Raw genomic sequence first — 25054 nt, forward strand, 5'->3', positions numbered from 1 at the left:
GTGTTCAGAGTCAGGGCAAGAATGGATCGGGGATTGGAAGGAACAGATGCATAGATATTATTTAGAGTCAGAGTGGTTTTGGAGACCGGGCCGGGTTTTCAATGAAAAGGGTTGCTAGAGATGGATGGATGACAGAGGGACTTCGGGAAAAGAATGGGATGATGACAGTCATCCAAGAATAGGTTGGAATCCCGTCATCAAGTTTAGCAGAGGGGGATGTCATGTGCATGTTTGCCCAATGGACATATCCTGATGCTAGTCCAGAAGGGGGCAGCCAGAAAAAGATGATAAGAACCAGAAGTTGGAGCATAAAGTGCAGATGTGGTAGTAGTGGACTAGGAGAAGGACATGAAGAGGATGCTGTTGTGCATGAAGGGGCTGTCGGCTGCAAGACGAGCTGTCAGCTGCACACAGGAGAGTCGGTTGTACCAGGGATATTGTCAGCTGCAGGAGCATCAATATATTCAATTTAATGTCCAGTCAGCTGGCCGACGGCAGTCGGCCAGTTCTCCAATTGTCCAGAGGGGCTATAAAAGGGCACATGTGCTCAAGGATAGAGTCATTCATTCCACTAGGGAATGGGTCCAAGTTTAGGACTGTTTTGGTGATTTACACCTTTTCAAGAAGGAAGCCTTTGGCTGTAGATTGTAGGTACCTTTTTGTACCATATGAATATACTGAATTTCCAGCATATCTCTCTCTCTCTCTCTCTCTCTCTCTCTACTCTCCCTTTTGTTTGCGTTTTTGCATCAGCATGTTCTCAGTAGTGTTTAGGGCTGAAAGAAGACCCCCAGAGCTTCCACGTGTTACAGCCACCAATGGGGATATCAGTGTTAATTAAAGAGCTCTGTTGTGTTTGCTGTCGCATTGGCCCTGTTTGCAAGGGGAGATGTAAATAGTGATGCTCTGTTACACATTCACACAACCCAACAATCATTGCAACAAACTGATAATACAAGTTCAATGTAGACACAGTAAGGATGACTTGAGATGAGCGTTCAATGTCATAGCAATGAGCATAGCCACTGGACTATATATGATCCATATGATGGGCCATGGCACAGGACATCAAGAACCTGAATATGAATGAAGGTACAGCATGAGGGAGGCCCTTGAGTGCTGGTGTGTACAAGTCAGGGCTAAAATCAGAGATGAAATGATGTGGGAAGGTCAGCTAGGGTGAGAGACCTGGTCCTCATGATGTGGGAATGAGGCACGTATTTATATAGGTCCTCATGAGCTGTACGATCACGATGAGAGAGCCCAAACCTACAGGCCGACCTGGACCAAAAACCATAAAATGCTGAAAAATGCTAAAAAAGGCACCTAAAAATGGTGCAAAAATAGTAGATAAAATATGCAGTGCAGGGCCTCATAAATGGGCCAGATACAAGCATGTAGGGAGTCCGTCTGGGGATGAACAATATTTCGAGTACCTCCTCTTCAGCGCTTGATGGACGGACCAACGCCGGCACGTTGAAGTAAGACCTCCAAAGAAGCTCGAGGGAGTGGTTTGGTGAAGAGGTCTGCAAGGTTGTCCTTGGTAGAGCAATACACCAAGCGAAGAAGACCAAGTTCGATCCAATCTCGAACAAAATGATAATGCGCTTCGATATGTGTGGATCAACCACAAATCACCGGGTTCTGTGCCAAAGCAATAGCACTCTGGGAGTTTGAGAAAATTGTGACAGGAGAATCTTATGCACAGCATAAATGTTCGAGAATATGATGAATTCACAAAGTTTCAGTCGTGGAGAGAAGGTAGGATTTGTACTTAGCCTCAGTAGATGATGTAGCTATGCCATTTGTAAGTCAAGTTTATCTTTATATCACAAACAATACTAGTTTATAAATACAGCCTCTGTTTTTGAGACTTCCAAGAAACCATTCTAGATCCAAGGAGAAAACAATATCTAGAATTAGATCGTCGAGAATCAACACAACTAGCCCAATCAACATCCGTGAATACCACCAAATTAGAACCACTGGTGTAACCAAAATTGGAGACCCGGAGCAATAGACAAACACTTCAAATACCAGACAGAGCTTTGAAACACAGATAAACAATATAAAAACACCGCACTGAGCCGGAACGGCCAGCCCCCCTTAGGAACTTCTTTATTCAGATAGAAGCTTTTTACAAGAAACCAAGGTGCGGGTGTGCAGACTTGTACGGGATTTTCTCACAAAACGATAGCAGACTCTTACTCCAGATACAAAAGGCAAAACAACCCTACAAACTATCCAAAACTCGTTTGAAAACAGCCCCAAATCTTGCCCGCTACACTGCCAAAATTGTGGGAGAGAAACCACCCGTTGCTGTCACACGTGTGGGTGAGTACGGCTGCTGTATGGATGACTGTATGGCTATCAGTACAGTTGCCATACCGCTGTTATTACAGCCAGTAGGTGGCCAACCAGAAGGCGGCCAGCAGAAGTAGAGCACGTTTGTTAGGCGACCAACCAAGAACACCAGCATACGGCTATTGGCTAGCTCAGAGATAGAAGAAAAGAGAGAACAATAGTTGTTGTATGGTCAGGTCAATATGGCCAGGAGACAGAAAAGCAAGTCAGCTCTATATTGAACGGCCAATGCAGGAGAACACCACCAGATACGACTGTTGTATGGCTAGCGCTCAGAAGAGGGAAGCAATAAGCAAGTCGATTGTATACTAAACGGCAAGCGCAGGAAACACCACCAAAAGTCTGTTGTACGATCAACGCTGAGAGGATAAGGGGCCGCCGCCGACCTGAAGAGATGTGAGCGTATATTGACGACGATCATAGCCTACCCCTACCTTGCTTTTATATAGGTGACTAGCCCTACTTGTGCTTTTCCTTTTTGCCAAAAGTAGATGATATGCTCAAAATACCAGCTTTTCAGCTTTTTCCCAACTTGTTGCCCAAGTTTGTGCTAGGTGCCTCTTTCTTTCCAAGGATCCATGCCCAAAATAATAATTAGCTCGACCAGATTTTAATAATGTGTGAACCTGTTGACTTATAAACCTTATAAGTCACACTAATGATTAAAATCCCACGTTGCTCATGCTCTGTAGCCATCTTTCAAGCCAAATTTGCCAGTGAATAATTCAACTTTCTTTTGTGGAAAATCCCTGTTCTCACCTTGGTTCTGCGCAGTGTGTGAAACACTGATCAAGATTGGTGAAGGGACCAAATGGTGACATTCCCTTCGTCTTAGAAAACAGTTGTCGGCAACTGGATAAGCTTGATACCATTGAAATATTCTTCAAGTATAGGAGATGCATTGCCAATCTGTAATATTTCATAATCTCGGGTATTTAAAGTTTTCAATCTAGATCCACGGTCTGAAGTCAAATACGTGAAACTTTATTCATATCCCGAGTCGACAACTTTGGCTGTGTCCCAAATATTCATAAATCCATAAGTAGCTTTAAGTACCTGCAAAAAGAAAATAAGCAGAATACATAACAAGGACTCTCGTGTGGCCAACTTCCCGAGAAGCTTGTCCAATTGCTTTGAATAAAACTCCTTTTGGGCATCCAGAGTCTTCTGGAACCCTACAGCCATTTGCTCAAACAGTGTTTTTGATGTCATATCCCAACAGTGCTGTGTTGTCCATCGTATCGAAATGAAGAGAAAAATCTTACGAGTCTTTCCCAAAATCTTTACTCTTTTCCAATCAGTTTGGAAAAGCTGAGCTTTGATACCACTGTAACCAAAATCGGGGACTCGGAGCAATAGACAGACACTTCAAATACGAGACAGAGCTTTGAAACATAGATAAACAATATAAAAACACTGCACGGAGCTGGAACGGCCCCCCCCCCCTAGCAACTTTATTCAAATAGAAGCTTTTTACAGGAAACCAAGGTGCGGGCGCCGGGTGTAGACTTGCACCGGATTTTCCCACAAAACGTCAGCAGACTCTTGCTCCAGATACAAAAGGCAAAACAGCCCTAAACTGATCCGAAAATAGTTCCAAATCCTGCCCACTGCACAGCCAGAACTGTGGGAGAGAAACCACCCGCTAGTGTCACACGTGTGGGTGAGTACGGCTGCTGTATGGATGACTACGGCTCAGTACAGCTGCTGTACCGCTGTTAGTACAGCCAGCAGGCGGCCAACTAGAAGGTGGCTAGCATAAGTAGAGCACGACTGTTAGGCGACCAATTAAGAACACCAGCATACAGCTATCGGCCAGCTCAGAGACGGAAGAAAAGAGAGAACAATAGCTGCCGTACGGTCAGGTCAATACGGCCAGCAGACAGAAAAACAAGTCGGTTGTATACTATACGGCCAGCGCAGGAGAACACCAGATATGACTGTTGTACGGCCAGCTCTTAGAAGAGGGAGCAATAAGCAAGTTGGATGTATATTGAACGGCTAGCGCATGAAACACCACCAAAGTCTGCTGTACGATCAACGCTGAGAGGAGAAGGGGCTGCTGCCGACCTGAAGAGATGTGAGCATATGTTGATGACGATTGTAGCCCTACCCATACCTTGCTTTCATATAGGCGACCAGCCCTACTCTTGGCCTTGTGCTTTTCCTTTTTGCCAAAAGTAGCTGATATGCCCAAAATACCAGTTTTTCAGCGTTTTCCCAACTTGTTGCCCAAGTTTGTGCTAGGCGCCTCTTTATGTCCAAGGATCCATGCCCAAAATAATAATAAGCCCCGCCAAATTTTAATAATGTGTGAACGTGTTGACTTATAGATCTTATAAGTCACACTAATGAAGAAAATCCCACGTTGCTCATGCTCTGTAGCCATCTTTTAGGCCAAAATTTGCCAGTGAATGCTCAGCTTTCTTTTGTGGAGAATCCCCGTTCACACCTTGGTTCTGCTCAGTGTGTGAAACATTGATCAAGACTGGTGAAGGGACCAAATGGTGACAACTGGAATAAGTGATACCATAACTGGATTTGCCACGAAGATATCGAAGAACCTGCAAAGCAGCTTGCCAGTGAGACCGTCGAGCCGCAGAGTAGAACTGATTGAGAATACTCAAGGCATAAGAGATATCTGGACGAGTGTTGTTGAGGTAGAGCAATGAACCAACCAACTGCCGGTACTCAGTAGAATCAGCCAAAGGAGAATCATCTTCCTTTGAAAGCTTGGAAGTAGGATCCATGGGACAAGAGAGCGGAGTACAATATGTCAAACCATAAAGAGAAAGCAATTCGCGCACATACTTCTCCTTAGAAATAAAAATGAAATCATCGCGGTGCCATACTTTAAGACCAAGAAAGTAATGAAGTAATCCAAGATCAGTCATCTCAAACTGTTGTGAAAGCTGAGACTGAACATGAGTGACCAACTGAGAAGCAAATCCTGTAAGAATGAGATCATCCACATATAGCACAATGATGCAAATATCATCATTAGAGAGAAAGACATAAAGGTTTGAATCTGGATAAGCTCTCTCAAAGCCAAGTGAAATCAAGAAGGCATCAATCTTTTGATACCAAGCATGGGGTGCCTGTTTGAGACTATATAGAGCCTTCTGCAATAAATAAACATGATCTGTGTGTGCCTGAATCTCAAATTTTGGAGGTTGCTCAACATATACCTCCTCCTCTAAATCTCCATTCGGAAAAGGAGATTTAACATCCATCTGAATGTAACATGCCTAAGCTTCGTGGAAGAATCGGTAACTTCAATTCTCGAATTCAGCAATCAATGACGAATATAACGCACAATATTCAAGATGATGTGCAAAAAATAGAGAGAGAGAGAGAGAGAGAGAGAGAGAGAGAGAGAGAGAGAGAGAGAGAGAGAGAGAGAGAGAGAGAGAGAGATGAAAAATGAAATGATATATTAGCGTCCTCAAAAGGCGGTGAGTTGGCCGACTGATTCTTCAGGTCCACGACCTCTCATAGTTGCTGGCCGACTTGATACAGCTGACGACTGGTGCACTTTGTTGGTCGTGGAGTTTTCAGTCCCTGTTGGCTGCCTTTTTACAGGCCGACTGCTTGTTTGGGGCCATATAAAATGGCCCCATAGCCCCTTGCCATTGTAGTCTTGTATTCGGGATTCTTCTTGTGTATACAGAGTAGAGTTACACGCCTCTCTCTCCATTGCTGTCTATTTTCTGCATTTGCTCTTGTGTTCTCAGATTTTGTCTTCATCTCCGCTGCATATTCTGACACTAACACCCCGTCTCAGCACCAGATGTTGAACATACTCCGAGAAGCCGAAGACGAGGAGCCAAGGAAGCCTTAGAAACTGGCTTGGTGAACAAATCTGCTCCATTCCCCGCTGAAGGACAATACTCTAAACGCAAATCTCCAGCAAGAACAGGTTCACGAACATAGTGATACTGTATCTCAATGTGTTTCGTACGAGCATGAAACACAGGGTTCTTGGCGATGGCAATGCAACTCCGATTGTCACACCAAAGAAGAGTAGATCTGGTAGGAGGATAACCAAGCTCCTCCAATAATCTCCGCAACCAAATCGCCTCACATGCAGCATAACAAACCGCACGATACTCTGCCTCTGTAGAGGAAAGCGCCATAGTAGGTTGCTTTTTACTGCTCCATGAAATGGCTCTAGTCCCAAGTCAAAAAACACAACCAGTGGTTGAACGTCGAGTGTCTGGATCTCTAGCCCAATCTGAATCAGACCATCCAAGAAGAGTGCATCCTTGGCCATAGAAGATGCCAAACTCCGGAGTGCCACGCAAGTACCGAAGAACTCTGAGAGCACACCGCCAATGCTGCTGATGGGGTTTGGATGAGAAAAAACTCAATAAGCTAACTGTGAAACACACGTCCAATCGAGAGTAGGTCAACCAAACCAAACAACCGACGAGAACCCGATACTCTCCCTGATCAATCCCTGGAGAAGCATCAAGAAGAGAAAGCTTCTCACTAGTATCCATAGGAGAAGATATTGGTTTGCATCCAATCGTCTGAAATCTGTCAAGTATCTCCTGTGTGTACTTCTGTCGAGAGAAGAAAATTCCCTTCGGGGTCTGCCAAATCTCAAAGCTAAGAAAATAATGCAAGAGGCCAAGATCCATCATCTCAAACTGTCTCCAAAGCATCCATGACTGAACGGATCCTCACCGAATAAGAACTTGTAAAGATGAGGTCATCAACATAGACCACAATGATAACAATCAACCCCCCTCTCAAGGAGGATATAAAGGTTCGAATCTGCATGAGAACAGCATAGGCCAAGCTTCTGAAAGAACTCATCAATCTGCTGGTACCAAGCTCGCGGAGCCTGCTTTAGACCATATAAAGCTTTCTTTAGCCGGTACACCTGATCCTATTTGTCGAGAACAACAAATCCCGGCGGCTGATCAACATAAACCTCTTGTGTAAGCTCTCCATTCAGGAAATCCGACTTGATGTCTATCTCGAATACGGGCCATCTATGATAGTGAAGGTGCGAATGGTAGTCATCCGGGCTATCAGAGCGAAGGTCTCATCGAAGTCGACTCCAGGGTATTGAGCATAACCCATTGGCAACCAACCTGCCTTGTGCTTGTCCAAGTTGCCATCAGCTTGGAACTTCGATTTGAAGATCCAGCGCACACCAATCACCTTACGTTGCAGTGGCCTAGGCACGAAAATCCAAGTGCCATTCCGTTCAATAGCATCCAGCTCTGCCTGCATAGCACGACGCCAAGGCTCATGTGAAAGAGCCTCGTCCATAGAAGTGGGATCAGAAGGACCATGAATGATAGAGGACATAAGAGCATAGTTAACAAACATGTTGCTCTCATGAATTTGTTTCCTAGAAACTATGGAAGATCGCTTGAGAGAACTAGGCAGAGGAGCAGAAGGAAGCTCACGTAACCCAGAATCACGAACTGTCTGAAAATACCATCCAGGCACAGATCTGCTCGAACTCGTTGGAGGAGGAGGAGAGTCATCATCATGTACAGACCACTATCTTGGACTCCCTGAGCCAAGATGCTACCAGTCTCCTTATCACGAATGGTAATCTCATAACGAGAGAAGATCACCTCCGCACCCTGAGCTGTACGAGCACTCACTGACAAAAGGTTAAATGCCAAATTTGGAATGTACATAACGTTAGAGAAGTACCTCTTGTCCTCGGAGGAGCGGAAGATGGGGATGGTGCCATGTCCATGTACTGGTACGAAAGAAGAATTACCCAAAGTGATCTTGCCTGTCCTTGCAGTGAAGTCCTTGAACCAATCTCGATGGGATGTCATGTGAGCAGTAGCACCGCTATCCACAATCCACGACCATGATTGAGAAGTCACAAGAGCAAGTACACGACGAGTACGTGCTAATAGAAGAATACCATCATCCTTCTTGGTATGAGACACTGCTGTAGAGGAAGAGTTCTTTGCTTCTTCATCCCGCTTCTTCTTGTGACATTGGGGCAATTTATGATCTTTCTTGCCACAATAATGACACTCAATGTCCTTGTTTTTAGAAGTTTTTCTTTTGTCTTTGTCTTAATCCTTGTCGTTATCCTTGGAGTTCTTGTTAGAACCCGCCGTCCCTTTCTTTTGTTGATTCCTCCCTTTATCTCGTGTAGCCAAAGCTCCATCAGAACCACCAGAGGTGCCAGTGCGCTCTTCAAAGCGAGACTCAATCTGTATAATGGAGGGGAGAACTTCCTCCCAAGTAACTGGAACAAGACGAGCATCAAACCTCTCTGGAAGCTTGGAGAGAAGCCGAATAGCCATATCCTCTATAGAGATATCCTTGCCACAAACAGCAAGCTCGTCTCGGAGATCTTTCATCTTCGAGATGAAAGCAAATAAAGATGGAAAGGAAGAAACTGACAAGTTCATAAGCTGCTTTTCCAACGCCAAAATCTGACCCGAAGACTTAATCTCATAGAAATTTGCAAATGCCTTTCAAACTTCATGTGTAGCATCTGCTGTATGCACATGAGAGAACAGAATCCTGACAATTCAACATCAGAGAGGAGAAAACACGACGATCATTCGCCTGCCAAATATCAATCTGTGCCTGAGTCACACCACCGGAAACAAGGGTTGGAGGGGTGGCATTGGCAGGTGTAACAAGCCAATCCCAGAGATCCACGCCACGCAAGGCTGATTTCACCTTCACCTTCCACAAAGTGTAGTTGGAACCATCCAACTTTGCAGACTCAGAGAACATATGAAGTGTAGTCGGGGCAGCCATCACAAAAGCTTGGGCTCAATCTCATAAATATGCACAATCTCGGAAGGAGTGACCACCACAAGTACCAAGGTTGCCACCAAAGCCAGAACCACCACAAGACCCCCTCTGCAAAAGGGAATGTCCACTGGAGAGGAAAACACAGCTGAAGAGGGGCTGCAGTCCTGAAAATACAGGCCGACTGATTCCAGAATCCAAGTAGAGAAAAACGTCGATAAGAAAGTAACTTCAGGCTGTAGCAATGAAGCCAAAGTGAAGGGAAAGCAATCAGCAGCAACGGTCCAAAAAATGCAGCATCCAGAGGGCTGCAAATCTGTGAAAATAACGCAGAGGTGAAGGGGCTGTAGATAGGGCACAATCTGGGGCAGCAGAGAGAATCGCTGATCTGGGAGCGATGATACCATGAATGAGTGCACAGAGCGGAAGCAAATAAGCACTAGAGTGTGCTGAGCAGAGACTCATAAGTGAGGGACCAAAAGAAAGACTAGGCAAGATGAAAAGGTGAGAGGCCAGCCCACCTATTTATAGGTAAGAGGGGCTGGCTGACTGGACATGGTGAATTGGCTGACTGGGTACAATGCAGCTGGCCGACTGGGAAAAATACATCCAGCCTGGGAAAAATCCCAGAAAAATATACAAAAAAAGGGGTGGCCAGCCCACAATCAAGGGCCATGAAAAGTGGACCAAAAGGGACACCAAATATGGGCAGAAACTGGGGATGATTGTGCTAACACCTATTGCCATGTGCATAGGAAGGCCTCTCTAAGTTTCCGCATGTGGTTTGCACCCCCCTTAGCTTCCCCCACTGGCCGCGGAGGGTATGAATGATATCTGTCGACATGGCACAGACGGACTCTGCTGTGTGTGTGTGTGTTTTGGAGGGGGGGGTGGGGGGGCGCTAGATGCCTGCCAAATGTGCCTTGCCGCTATGCTGCTGATGTAAATTCTCATGCATGTTATTAAAGAACTCTTATTTGAGTAATATAATTCATTATGCATACATGCTTAATCTTATCTACTTAAAAGTATAACTTCTTTACTCTCTCCAATTTTCCTTGTTTACAAATTTAATCAATCCCTACTCATCACACACCCTGCTTTCTCTCGCATATTATTAAAGAACTCTCATCTTAGTAATAAAACTCATTATGCATACATGCTTAATCTTAACTACATAAAAGAATAGCTTCATTACTCTCTCCAATTTCCCTTGTGAAACTCAAATAGTATAAGAGAGGGAAACCACAACCTTAGGCTCTACTTAAATATACATGAATTTTAGTTCCATCCGAGAGCGGCTAGCCATGGAAGGGACTATCCTCTCTTGTGTTTTGTCCTCTTTTAGAGGTTCTGTGTTTGTAATTCTGCCTATTGGCTGTTTTTTCATATAACTAATAGAACGATCTTTTTCCCTAGGGAAAAAAAAAGTTTGCATTGACATTTTACCCTCATTTTCGCAGGTATGTTTTAATGTGTATCCATTTTCTTCAGCAACGAAAGCCTGCTGTGCTTCCTTGTCTTCAGGTACTATTAATAAGCAACTCTTTAAAGCTCTAATGTTGATGCCTTCGAAGTGCAAATCTCATTGTGTCACCTCTAGTAATGTCTGATTTTTCAAGTCTTATCCAGCTTGTATGGGACCTCGGACAACTGTAGCTATGTTTTGAAGTTGCTCACTGGAATGCTTGGCACAAACATAATTTTTGTGGTTCAACAGGATTGCTCCCATGTTTAACAAGTCTAAGCATGGATATTTCAAACCATTAAGGACCTCCTCTCAAGTCACTTAACTTTTTCTGTCCCCAGCATGAACTGCGTAGATTGGCAACCCAACCATAAGAGCTAAGATCTATGGCTCACGTTGGAGCACAGGAACTGCCATAATAGGATGCACATGACCTTTGGTGATGGCATATCACGTGCCATCCATGTCGAGTACTAACAATAAGGCAAGTAATCTTTGATCGAGTTTGTTTGGGAATGACACTTGAGGGATGAGAGACATTTTTCTTCTCAAATACACCACTCCTCTTAAGCCTTGCAGAACTATCTGCTTCCTGAGTTCGGTATTCTTTTCCATGCGACCTGGCTGCCATATTTGAGTCTGCAACAAAGATGCAAACAGACATGGCGTGCCTCATCTGCCTGGAGTTCTTATCCTAGGAAAAGTATTGAGCTGGGGTCTAGACTTTGAGGAGTCGTCGCGTGGAGAATTCCTTGTCCTCTCTCACCCGTCACCTCATGTTGTTATAAGTTTCTCTCCATAGGTGAAAATATGTGTGTTTCTGCAACCCATCGGTTGATGAAGAAACTAGCACAATATTATCCATATACAAGAAAGGATAAAATGGCTGGCCCATAGCGACCCCCCCCTTTCCCCTTTTCATCCCTTGTGAATATGCTGTTTTCCACTGTTCTTGATTTGCAGAAACAGTTACAGGCGATACACTCCTGGGCTTCCCAATTTGCAGCTAGTACACTCCCCATGCAAGTGTCTTTCCACCGAGATCCCTTCTTGGGAGAGCGGAAGGAGTGTGGCCAGGTTTGCATTGATAACTGGCTTGGGATGCTTTTTTTGATTTGCATAGTTACACTAATGATCAACGTATTAGTCAGATACAGATCATGCTTCAGCATAAAGCGTTCGCATGGTGGTGTAAAGCCGATGTCATGGGTTGATTGTTAGATTGTCTTCAAAGCAGATTTATGGCTTTAAACACCAATTGCCAAAATTGCGCAATGAACTAGGGATTGAAGAGGAATGCATACTTTTTTTTTCCGGGAAAAAGATCCTTCTATTAGTTAATGAAAGACAGCCACAAAGAGCTAGATACAACCACGAAGGGCTAGATACAAATTCACCTCATATAAGGGCGGGAATCAAATGATCACAAGGGGAAGAGACACTTCTCCTCCGGCTGGCCGCTCTGCAAGGAGAAGGCTATCTCATAAGGAGGGGGGGACAACCACAGAGGTGGTCTGTGATGCCAAGTGGGGTCAACACCTCTATCTATGAGAAATGGGCCAAGCCTCTAGAGCCTCAAGAAAGCCTCCCGCCGCTTCCGCATGCGGTTAGAACCTTCCTGTAGCTTCCCCCACTATCCATGGAGGGGGTGAATGATGTTGAGCCAAATGCTCCTGATGGACTCAAGAGGCGGAGTGTGGGTACCCTCGATGGCCTGGATGGATATATGTGGAAGGTTGACTCTGTCACCTCCACTGATTCTCACTCTCAACATTTGTGTACTGTGTAATCTCCATCTCTGTGTGGTTGTCAATTGAAACCCTAAGTCTCTCTCTATGTGGCTGTGGCTTTCTAATATTTGGTATTAGAGCTTGTTTCTCCTGGAGCTACCCGTCGAACTGCACGCGAGTTGCTGCCTTGTGGCTGTGTGCTGCAGATTTCTAGCCCAGCTTCGTGAGGCTGATTCATGCGTTGCAGAGCAGCAGCATTTGCGTTTTTTTTAAATGTGTTTGTGGGCTGCATGTGAGGCTGGCTGATTCGCTTTTTTTTTTTTGCTCTTTGGTTTGTTTTTTTTTTCTTCCACAAAAGAAGATCATTTTCTATTAAAGAAACACCTCAAGGGCACAGACCTCAAGGTAAGATACATCATTGCTTTACATTTAAGGGCTAAAAGAACACCTCAAGGATACCTCAAGGTAAGAAAAATCAAAGTGTTACATCGAAGGGCTAACAAAACACACATAACCCCGGGCTGGAAGCTCTTAAGAGGTTATTTACAAAAATATCAAACTTTACCTTTATGCTCTTTGGTTTGTTGTTTAGGGGCTGGCCATTAACAGTATAGCGGGCATTGGGCGCCGATTCTTTTTTTTTGTTGGTGGTACGCACACTAGCTGGGGAGGTTGGGCTTGCCACGTGGCTTTGATTAAAGCCAATGTAAGGTATATAAGGTGTAACACCCCTTTTTTTTTTAAAATGGAAAAAAAAACTTAAGGAGTCGTGGCTTTTCGAAAGGAGGGAGGCGAAGGTGTCAATTCATCCTTGGAGAGCCACCATCACCAACGCAAAGGTGGGAGAAGACCCAATTCTATGCTATGAGTACCCCGGTGAGGCTACAGCTTGCCATCAATTTTTTTTTTTTTTTTTGTGTTGTAGAAAATTGGGGAATTTCATAAATCAAGCAAAATTGGACAAAAGGGCCAAAATTGAACAGAGCATTCTTTCATGCTCTTCCATACAAACCTTGCTAAGGCTAATTTTAGAGTTAAGGCTGGCTGATTTTTAGGGTTGGGGTTTTTTATTTTTAGGGTTAGGGTTTGGTTGTGGGCATCCTACAGGGTAGAGTTTGTTTGCTCTGATACCATTGTGAGGACTTCTTTGCCTATTAGTGATTTATAAGACATGATTAAAAGACAGAACACAGAAAGTAAGATGCTTAAAGTAGAAAGCTGTGTATTGTTGCATTGAGACACAAGGCCTTGTTAAATAGGGCCTGAAGAGGTACAAATGAAGAGGCACATCACTGATGAAAGGGTGGGACTCTTGAATGAATAGTTATGTCCTTTGGATGTAGAGATGTGCCTCTTTGAATAGACGTGTCCTTTGGTGATGACCCACGTGACGAGGTGTAACCGTTCACTGGGTCCCTTCAATTATTAAGAGTAATTAAGAATAATTAAGAGATTAAGTCACAATCATGACACCTTGGCTGAAAATGCCCTATTACCACCACGATTGCTTGATAGATTTGCTCTTGTTTGTTCTTTGCTTTCACCACCTCAGAGGGGAGCTACTCAAAGAGCTCAAAGAAGTGTGTTGCGCAGTCTCTGATGGACAAAGAGAGCAGTTGTTGGGTCGGCGAGGTCATTGGGTGCAGGTCAACGAGGAACCTGAGGCGACATCATGATAGTTGAGACGACAGCTCATAACGGTGGATGGCAATAGCGTGGAAGAACTGGGCACAACGACAAGACGGAAGAACTGGGTCAGTGACAAACGTGACGAAGAAGCTGAAATGGCACCCCTTGCCACGTAAGCCCAAGAATGGGCCGAGTGTCGGGCGGGGGTGGTTCTCGCCACACTAGCGTTGCCAAGGTAGGCTGAGCAGAATGATAACACCTCCTTCTACAATATGACAGCCTTGGTCTTCTCCTTTCTGCAGAATTTTTAGGTATGTTCGTTTCAAGCATTTTGTGCATGAAAAATTCCCATAGAGCAATATAATGGCACAACACACACAACAATGTGGTCTTGATTTATCTTAGAAACGTGTAACACAACACACCTCGGGCAGCAACATTACTTTTTTATGGGTTGAAGACACCTACCTGCATTCGCTGGACGCATCTCACCATCTTGCAATAACATCTTCGTTTTGAGATGGCTTGTGGCCGAGGAGACTTATGACTAGAGCTATCTTCAGGACACTCCTCCTCGGGCACCCTCCCCTGCTTCTGCACCTGTTCTTGTTTTCCCGACACCTTTCCGCATTTAGATAGCGAGCTGCCACACCCACTTGTCGTGATCGAGAATATGACGTGTGGATATTCGGGGTTCATACCTCGGAACAGGATTTATCCCATTGTACCTTTCTCTTGGAACGCCATTCATACCTTGGAACAAGATTTACCCCATTGTACCTTTCTCTTGGAACGCCATCCTTATCTTGGCCTTGCCATCCCAGAGGCATCTCTTATATTCCACGAGATCAGTATATACCCAAAGCAGGCTCCCCTCGCATTTAGTTTTCGATCGTCGTCACCAACCTATACTCCTCGCCACTTGCTGGCAGTTCTAGCCCCTTAACCACCCCTTTTGATCGTCCTCGATACATTGGGTGGTCGTTAGCGGCTCCTTTGATAGTCTCGCCACAACCATATTCCAGCATGGCCCAACGTCGCCCTCCTAGAGATGGTTCTTACTAGGACACAATGGCGTCTTTGGGAGCTCCAGCAGCGGACCAACACTACCAACCCAATCACCATAGAAGAAGAACAGATTCTGGAAGATGCACCAGCTCTCTCCCCATGGCAACAGAACATGCAAACCCAAATGGAGGCTATGCAAGCTCAACTCCAATCGACATTGGCAACGCTCACGACACAGATGTGACAACTTCAACGAGGATTCTCCCAACGAACCAGCTCGCTCGCTTCAGTCGCCACACCAGCTTCAATTCGCGACGACATACCAGCAGAGGTAGATGACGTTGCACTTAAAGTCCTCTATCGTTTACTTCAAGCAAATCATTCCAAGGAATTGGACATAAAATCCCTTGAAGCATTCAAAGGCCAATGCAACAAATGCCACTGAAAATCAGCAAATGGCTGATGAAGAGCCTGTTGTCTTTGAGCCAGAAGATAATGGACAGCCAATAGACATGTATGGCAACAGGCAGGGGGCTGAAAATCCACCTGCAAATGATGGACAGCTGGCTGAAAATGGGGAAAATCAGCCCCATGATGCTTTGGAAAACATTCCACCTGATGTGGATCCTATGCCTGTCAATGTAGATCATTGGGTGAGGCGGTCCACACGTGTTAGAAGGGCTCCTCAAAGGTTTACGCCTTCTCTTGATTACATTATGCTGTCAGATGAGGGTGAGCCTTTTTCGTATAAGGAAGCCCAATCATGTGATAAACAGAAACAGTGGGAGCTTGCCATGCAAGAGGAAATGAAGTCATTGTTACAAAATGACACTTGGGATTTGGTTTGCTTGCCTAAGGGTAAGAAGGCAATTCCAAACAAATGGGTTTATAAAGTCAAGTGTGTTGATGGAAAACCCAAGTACAAGGCAAGACTTGTAGCAAAAGGGTACAAGCAGGAAGAGGGCATTGACTTCCAGGAAGTGTTCTCTCCTGTTGTGAAAATGACTACTATAAGAGTCTTACTTGCCTTGGTGGCTTCATTGGATCTTGAGCTAGATCAAATGGACGTCAAAACTGCTTTCTTGCATGGTGATATAGAGGAAGAGCCGTATATGAAACAGCCAGAAGGCTTTGTACAGTCTGGGAAAGAACATCTTGTATGCAAACTTAAAAGGAGTCTCTATGGCTTGAAACAAGCACCCAGACAATGGTACAAAAAGTTTGATGCCTTTATGCTCTCACAAGGTTTTCAACGAAGTGATAGTGATCACTGCTTGTATACCAAGAGGGCTGATGATGACAGTCTCATTATCTTGGTACTTTATGTGGATGATATGTTACTTGCCGCAAAGAGCATTGAAGCTCTGAAACAACTAAAGACACAGCTGAATTCAGTCTTTTCTATGAAAGACTTAGGCAATGCCGAGCACATCCTGGGCATGCGTATCAAAAGGGATAGAAAGAGAAAGCTTCTCTTCTTGTCTCAAGAGAAGTACATTAAAAAGGTACTTGATAGGTTCAATATGTCTAATGCTAAGCCATATGGAGTGCCATTGCCTCCTCATGTTAAGCTTAGCAAGAGAGACAGCCCAAAAGATGATGCAAGCATTAATGCTATGCGGGATGTACCGTATGCTTCAGCTTGTGGTTCATTGATGTATGCTATGATCACGACTCGTATGGACATTGCTTATGCAGTGGGAGTTGTAAGCAGATACACGGCAAATCCAGGCAAGTCACATTGGGAAGCAGTGAAATACATCTTACGCTACTTGAAGGGTACAGTGGATAAATGCTTATGCTTTGGTGAAGGGTCCATGCATCTAGAGGGGTATTGTGATGCAGACATGGCAGGTGATATTGATACTCGCAAGTCCACAAGTGGGTATGTGTTTACATTGGCTGGTGGTGCAATTTCATGGTGTTCCAGGCTACAAAGGATAGTTGCACTATCCACTACTGAGGCTGAATATATTTGAGCCACAGAGGCCTCGAAAGAGGCCATTTGGCTTGGCAGACTAGTCACTGAGTTGGGATTGCAGCAGCACATGCCAGTCATCTATTGTGATAGCCAGAGTGCCATTCATCTGGCTAAGAATGCCATGTTCCATGCGCGTACAAAGCACATTGATGTGCGCTATCACTTTATCAACAAACAAGTGATAGACGATGGTCTAGTCACATTGACTAAGATCAAAACGCAAGAAAATCCCTTAGATGTATTGACAAAGAGCCTCGCCAAGTCATCGCATGAGCATTGCCTTGATTTGGTGGGAGTCAGATGATTCACACACACACTTCTACAAGATCGCTCAACAAGATCTTTAAGTGGGAGGTTGTTGGGGGTAAAGCTCTTGCTGAGCCCCTTGTCACATATGTTAAGTGTGTACATATAAACACACACACACAAATTGGCCTGTGTCCGGCCGGGGACGCCCGGACACATGTGTACCCTAAGTTTTAATAAAACTAAAGTAGTGAGTAAGTGAGAAACATACTCACGTTGAAATCTGCAGGGAGTCGACTTCTTCTTCTCTTCTCTGTGTGGTGCTCAAACCTGCTCGAATCCTCACACATTCTCACCGACACACTCTTCTCTACACCCTCTGGTCTCTACAATAGGACTCTGGATATGACCAATCTCGCACTTGCCGTCTTGCAATAGCTTCATCTTCTTGTGAACAACAAAAGACAGGATTGTGCATAAATTGTAATGGCAACCATAGATGGTTTGAATGTCCTGAATGACCCAGTGCTGCTCAAAACCGCAATATGGAACCTTCGACTTCAAAAGATTGCTTCGGTAAAGGAAAACATGTAGTAGCTCATGCACTTCATGTTGGTCCTAACCTAGACATATCTATTGCAAACTTTATTGAGTGAGTTGATGACAATATCGAGGATTCTTCCAGCATGACTTTAGAAGAACAGTAAGATGATATTGAAAAGTCCTTGGATTCTTTATCTCAACATGATGAGTCACCAATGATGGATTTCTTTGAAGACAGAGACTACCAACGCGGATATAACACTCGTTTCAATCTTACCCACATGGGATAACACAGTTGATATCAATCAAGAGGATAATGTTTTCAACATTATAGAGAATTTCACACATTCTTCTAACAAATTGGATGAGTACTTTACTACTTTCAAGATCAACACTTCAACAAATACTAGTCAAGTATCATCGAGAGACTTCATGGTTGAACCTTTAAATTCTTCTACACTGCAACATAGCCAAGTCAACTTCAAGTCCAACATTTGGAAGCGGACAAAGAAGAAGACATTAAAGAACGATGCTACAGCTTGGGATTTAACATATAAAGCATGACAACAAGACAATAGAGGAATTAAAATTTTTTTTTTCTTAGTGCAAGCTTCACCACAAGCATGAATGGCCTAATGACGAAGATCTCCAGCAACATCAGAAGTCTGTTATTTAATCGGAGTCTTATTTTAAGCGGGAGGGAATGTCATGATTGTGACTTATTCTCTCTTAATCTCTTTGAATTATTCTTAATTACTCTTAATCATTGAAGGGACACCAACTAAGGGTCACACCTCGTCACATGGTTCATCATCAACAGACATGTCTATTCAAAGAGACACATCTATTGATCAAAGGACATGTCTATTCAAAGAGACACATGTCTATTCAAAGAAACATCTATTGATCAAAGGACACATCTCTACGTCCAAAGGACATAACTATTCATTCAAGAGTCACACCCTTTCATTAGGGATGTGCCTCTTCATTTGTACCTCTTCAGGCCCTATTTAACAAGGCCTTGTGTCTCAATGCAACAACAAGCATCTTACTTTCAATGTTATGTCTTTTAATCATGTCTTATAAATCACTAATAGGCTGAGAAGTCCTCACACAAGGACAAGGGGAAAGCAAAGAGCTTTAAGCATGGAGGACACCGGTCCAATAAGGCCAGTCATGGATAGCTATCTTCTAGAGGTGGTACATCTGAAAAAGGAGTGCCAGCAAGCCCAAAAAGAAGGGCAGATGTTACTACTGTCATAAGCCGGGCTACTACATAAATGAATATAGAGAAGAAGAAAGATGCTGGTAATGAAGTAGCGGACACTTCTAATGACAAAGCAAAGCAATGTGCTAATGAGTCCATGAGGAGTGAGACATTTTTGGTCACATGCAATAGTGACACACCAAGTGCCACAGAACAGGATATGTCTTTGATTGCATCCCATGATTGCATCCCACTGTAAGGATGTAATTTGGTATTTTGATAGTGGTGCTTCGAGCCATCTCACTTCGTGCATAGATGCAGTTCAGCACTTGGTTTATGCTTGTGATGGCCACACTGTATCATGTGCAGATCATGCTACTTATCTAGTGAAAGGGATATGTCTTTGATTGCATCCCATTGTAAGGATGTAATTTGGTATTTTGATAGTGGTGCTTCGAGCCATCTCACTTTGTGCATAGATGCAGTTCAGCACTTGGTTTATGCTTGTGATTGCCACACTGTATCATGTGTAGATCATGCTACTTATCTAGTGAAAGGGATAGCCAAGGTCATGCTTGTTGTAGCCAATGGTGCAAATGTATGCATGACAAATGTATTGTATGTTTCAGGGATAAAGAAAAATCTGCTCTCTGTCTCGGCCATAACCGATCAAGGTTTGGTGGTTGAATTTGCAGATAAGATGTGTTTAGTCATGGACCCTTCAAGGAGTTATGCTATAGTCACTTCTAGAACATGATGCAATGGCTTGTATAAGCTGGACAACTATAACAATTGTCCATATGATGCACATACAGTGGCTGCCCACACTCTTGTTATTCACGATGCAGAACTATGGCATCTGGACCTAGATAAGATTTTGAGCAGTTAGGCCCCCACCATTGGAGAGACGGATCCCTTGTGAGTTTAGCCTGGTTGTCTCCGTTTTTTCTTCACTGAAATCTTATGGAAGGTGGTTTCTAGGCCACCTTCAACGAGATCATGGTCCCTGGCCATATGCCGGAGCGACTTTCGGAGGGACTTATTCATCTGATTCTCAAGGAGGGAGGTGATTGTTTGGTGGTATGACAGGGGCGCGCTATCACCTTCCTTGGAAGCGGCTACAAAATCCTTTCCAAAGCCATTCGCCGCCTTCACCTTCCCGACTTGATCCATGGCACACAGACCGGGTTTATTCAGGATAGGAGCGCATTGGATAACATCTTTATTTTTTGGGAGTGCTTTTCTTGAGGGCACCATGCTTCGGATGGGATTCCCGGCCGGCTGGATTAGAGGAGTCTCATCGTTTTATTCCGGCGCCCACAGTCAGGTCCACATCCAAGGGCCAAAGGGGACAGGTTTCCGATTTCAAGATCAGTTAAATAGGGATGCCCCCTGACCCCTTTCCTCTTCCTGTTTGTCGCGGAGGCGATTAGTGGTGGAGGCCAACCAGGTGCTCGTGGTCACAATGTGGTACATTACTTCATGCTGGGCATTCTGCCGGGAGTGTCTTGGACAGGTTCAGCAGCTGATCTCGAATTTTCTCTGGGCAGAGACATACGGTTGTCCTGTGAGGGACAAGGTGGCCTGGAGGGTGATCATCCAGCCTCGTCATTGTGGCAGGCTAGGCATCATTGATCCAGCAATTCAGAGCAGAGCCGTGTTGGGCAAGCTGATCGTTCGAGGTCTTTGGCCAAGGGGTGAGTCCTGGAAGGCTTTCTATTCACACGGATCTCGGCCCGTACTTCGTCTCTTGGTGGCCCCTGAACCCCGAGTGTGCGGTTGATATTCACAGAGGCTCGAGCTTGCAGCCACAGCTCTCTTTCGAGGACCGATTTGCAGCCAGTTTGATCCGAGGTTGGGGTGGTCACCTCAAGCCAGCCCTCTTCCAGTTGCTTGCCTGAGGTCCCCTCGTGCAGCAGTCCCCTGCTCAGTTTTCGGAAGTGTTGGTTAGCTTCAACAGACTCTCCCCAGAGACACAGGACAAGGGTCTCGCTGATGGGATTCACGCTAAAGATCAGAGTACCTTCGCCCCGCGCCCCCCCCCCCCCGTTTGTCCTCTCCCGACTGGCAGACCCCTCTACAGGCGACTATGACTGACTTTTCTGTGCAACTGGTGCCCGGGTCCGTTCAATCATTTGTGCCACTCAATGCCACATAACATGCACATTGACATGGCATATACTGGCTCTGTGAAGTGGCACGGACATGCTGAAGAATTTGGCTATTGATGTGGTGTCTTTATTGGACATGCTGATGTGGCATATGCCAACATTGGCTTTGCTGCTCTTATTGATATTTTTTAATGTTTCTTTAGGAAACTGTGTGGAACCATCATTATTTGGACATGGTCTCATGGTTAGCTGCTCTGTTGTGGCAGGAAATGGAGCCCACTTATCGTGTGACGGTGGGTGACATAAAGTGTGAATATTTTGATCGGGTCGAGAGGCTGAAGGGTTTTGGCCAGAAAAACAAAGAGACTCTAGCTGATTTGGTAACAGTATTTTTTGAGTACTGGGCTTTTAGGCATGATTACAGTCGCACGGTGATTTCTATCAGAACTGGGAAATTTCTAAGGTGAACTTCTCAAGCCATCCGTGACAAAGCTTAGATCTTATTTCTCTCTTCAGAGACCTTTTTTCTAACTTAAGAGGGTTTCCTTGTGTTTGTCACTTGATGACTTTTTAATGGGTTGCGCTTCAGTAAAGTTGAGAAGGACTGGACCCGACGTATTGGTAATGAACGGCACCTGATATGCATTGAAGATCCATTTGAAGTTTCACATGATTTGGGGCGTGTGGTTGACAAACATAGCATACGTGTTTTACGTGATGAGTTTCAACGAGCTGCCAGAATCATGCGTCATGATGCCAACCCATGTGTTGCACTTTTCGAGCCTTACGTGCGACAGAAGGCACAGGCTGCATAGTGGACCATGGCCCCATGTGTGCGACTTCTATGATTGAGACAAGGAAATCAAAAGGGTAGTATTGGAGTCATGGAAATAAGCACCTTTCACAGCATCATATGACAGAGAGAGACAGGCATCATCAGCAAGAATGTATGAAGGGAATGTTGTCTTGGATTCAGCAGATAGTTCTTTACTGCCCAAAGTGATGAAGAGACGCATGCAGCTGCAGCACTTCCAGTTTTGACCACTTTGAGGTGGCATCTGTATTTCAAAGTCAACTTGTTGATTTGTTTTTGGCCAGTGTAAGATACATGATTCAAGTTATGAATCGTTCATGCTTTAGGCAAATGCATGGCTCCAGCCTGGTATGCTTTTGATGACAGATGAATGGGCTACCAGTATCAGGTTATATTTATGGCATACTTGAAAGTTAAGTTGCACTTGTACACTAGTTTCTCAGAAATGAAGCTACGGTTGAGTGTATTATGTAATTGTGGCTTCAGCACAAGTTGATAAATAATGAACTGCTGTTTCACTGGCTAACCCTGAGATAAAGCTTTGCCACTGTGCCATCTTCACAATGGACTTCAGGATAAGCAGCCAACACAACACTGCCATTTTCTAACAAGTAGATCCACTAACATGATTATTTTCTCTTTTGATGAAGTTTATGTTGGTATGAACCGCCTCAATTATTGTAGAACAAGATTTATGTGATGAGAACGCACCTTGTAATTCACAGTTTGAAATCACGTATGGGTGAGCCGCACGAGGATGTACAAGCTTGTGGTTCTTATTGCTATTCCTTTTTTCTCAAATCAATGGGAAGAGGGAGGGAATTGTCAAAGTTAGGCCAGCAAACTACACGATTGAGGTTTACTGGATGGTCTAGAACATGGCAGTAAGAGGCCCAGTGTATGATCTGGTGGTGGTGGTTTTCTTTTTGGGGAGACTCAACGAGACATAATGAGCAATTGTAGGTCCATACATGCATAGCCCAGTTTTTGGCTACTGTTTGTACACCATTCTTTACATCCCCAAGGACAATGTGTCTACCTTTATGACCGATTGTCATCCATATGGATGATATCCACAAAGAAACTTATATTTTCACCAGCTCTGTATAGTGCATGTACACCCATGATTCAAGGGAGGCCGCAAATATACTGATCGGTGCTACACAACTTACTTTGCTTGTTTTTGTGACTGCATGTTGCTGCTGTGACTTGGATTTTCCTCGTCATTATGCTGTCACACCTTGCACTATTTGTGTTAGCTTAGCCAAATGGGATGAGAAGGAAAGTGTAAGAGAGGCATCCCATTTGGGAATTAAATTTTCTCTACCCCTAAATCCATCTGGAATCCCAGAGCTTGTGTGTTTCCAACATTGTGTAGCTTCTATTTTGTGCAATCTTTATCGAACTTACATGCTTCTTCAAATGAGTGGAAAAGAAGTAGGTAATCGGTTAACTTAAAGTGACTGTATAAAGATCCCACTTCCTTGACCAAAAAATGCTTGGATTTCATACTCATCCATCAGGATGGCTAATTTCAAACTAGTTGCTTACCTTCTGCTTCCTGTATCTGTGGGTAGAGGACACTACAGGAAAAGTAGCTTCACGGATATACAGTGGACTACAGACAACCAAAACAAGCATCTTGTGATTTAGACTTTTACTAATCAATTTTGTGATTTCTGTATTTGAAGTTACAACCCTACCTCGGGAGGAAAGGTCTGAGAAATGGGGTGAATGATGAGTTCTTCCGATCTGAACATATACATCCACCAGTTGTCTTGTTGCCAATGTAGTGGTTGTCAAGAAAGTAGTTGAAATTAATGAGAAATTGGAGTAAATTATTGTAGTTTGGCTTGTTTTCACATAAACTTCTTGGCATTGAAGACATGGCTGGAGCTTTTTTTTTTCTTTTTGCAAAAGCTACAGCACCACAAGTGACATGGTAACTTGAGCTGGGTTTTTTGAAATAATAGGACTTTCTGATGACAATTTGTTTGTGGATTGACAATTTGCATGCTTTGTTATATCCGTAGGATGGAGTAAGATGTAATCCGGATTAAAAAACTGGGTATGATTTTTAAGACTTTTGATACTCTTAGTCCAAGGTTTTAGAATTTGTTGAAAAGAAGTTTGTATGTGGGAGAACCTAGACAAAAGGTTTACTACAACGTTATTTTTCTATTGAACTTGAAAAGCTCAATAAAGAAGTTAAGTCCACAGTCATTTTATTAGAATTTTCTCTCACAAAGTGACATTACTTCTATTAAGCAGAACCTTTTAAAGAGCATTTGCGTGTCTTACAAATTGTGCTAAATCGAGCAATTCAAAAAAGCCCACTTGGGGCACCTTTCTCCTAGAAGATTCATTGATTTGATGAGCAATTCTCTTTAAATAGAAGAGAGTAGTATCCTCTAAAAAAAAAGGGGGGGGGGTTGGGAGGGCCATGGTTTTTACTCTACTAATTTGATGAGCAAGCAAGGGCGATGAATTTGTAAAAGTAAACCCTAGTCAAGTTGCCCTCTGTTTACAAAAGTTAGGAGGATTAATTTCTAAAGGTATACCTTAATCTAGTTGCCCACCTTTTATGCAAAGGAATCCACCCTAAATAAAGGAATGGGTTTCAAACCCTCACCAATAAGCTAAAGTTAGTGCACTCTCATAGATCAGTAAGCTACACAAATTTGTTGGTTTTTACTTGTATATTGTGAATATGTAATACGTATATGGCTTTTGTTTGTGTTTTGAATTGTTGCCTATAAATAAAGCAACATTAAAAAAAAACCAAGCACCACTTTCATGAGTGGCGGTGATGTTAACATTCGTTATAGTAGGGTTATTGAACCTTAGTAATAACATGGCTTAAAATTTTCATTCATGAAATCAATTGAGGTTGTGATCGAATTTATGGTACTTCACATTATGGATGGTCGAAAAAAAAATCATAGCGTGAGATGAAATTTGAATGTAAAATTACTTTGTAAAACAAAGTATCTGGTTATATACTTAATTCTAGATAAACATGAGCCACATTCTCTCTCTCTCTCTCTCTCTCTCTCTCTCTCACACACACACACACACACACACACACACACACACACACACATTGAACTTGAATTAAATTAAATGAAAAAACAATTATAATAACATGAGATTCCTTATCATAGAGTCTTGTGAAGACTAGATGCAATACAGGTATTTGG

The 25054-nt window shown here is 43.8% G+C and overlaps 1 protein-coding gene across 2 annotated transcripts in view; it reads left to right on the plus strand.

The window, feature by feature from the left end:
* The window catches only part of LOC147620319 (Nucleotidyltransferase family protein), a 32420-nt gene extending 9886 nt beyond the window's left edge, over positions 1-22534 (plus strand). Inside the window, exons 4-6 of one of the 2 annotated variants that reach the window (XR_015261772.1) lie at positions 10581-10644; positions 21307-21503; positions 21630-22534. Coding sequence is in view for 1 of the 2 variants with exons in the window: in XM_086772514.1 (XP_086628640.1) it covers positions 10581-10644; positions 21307-21503; positions 21630-21855 (487 nt within the window). In the remaining variant the exon portion in view is untranslated. The remainder of the gene's footprint in view (positions 1-10580; positions 10645-21306; positions 21504-21629) is intronic. The other variant, XM_086772514.1, reaches the window with a different exon arrangement.
* Positions 22535-25054: the final 2520 nt, after the last annotated feature.

The sequence above is a fragment of the Cibotium barometz genome, chromosome 32, assembly GCF_041138505.1.
Source record: "Cibotium barometz isolate CiBa-2024 chromosome 32, ASM4113850v1, whole genome shotgun sequence".
NCBI classification, from domain to species: domain Eukaryota; kingdom Viridiplantae; phylum Streptophyta; class Polypodiopsida; order Cyatheales; family Cibotiaceae; genus Cibotium; species Cibotium barometz.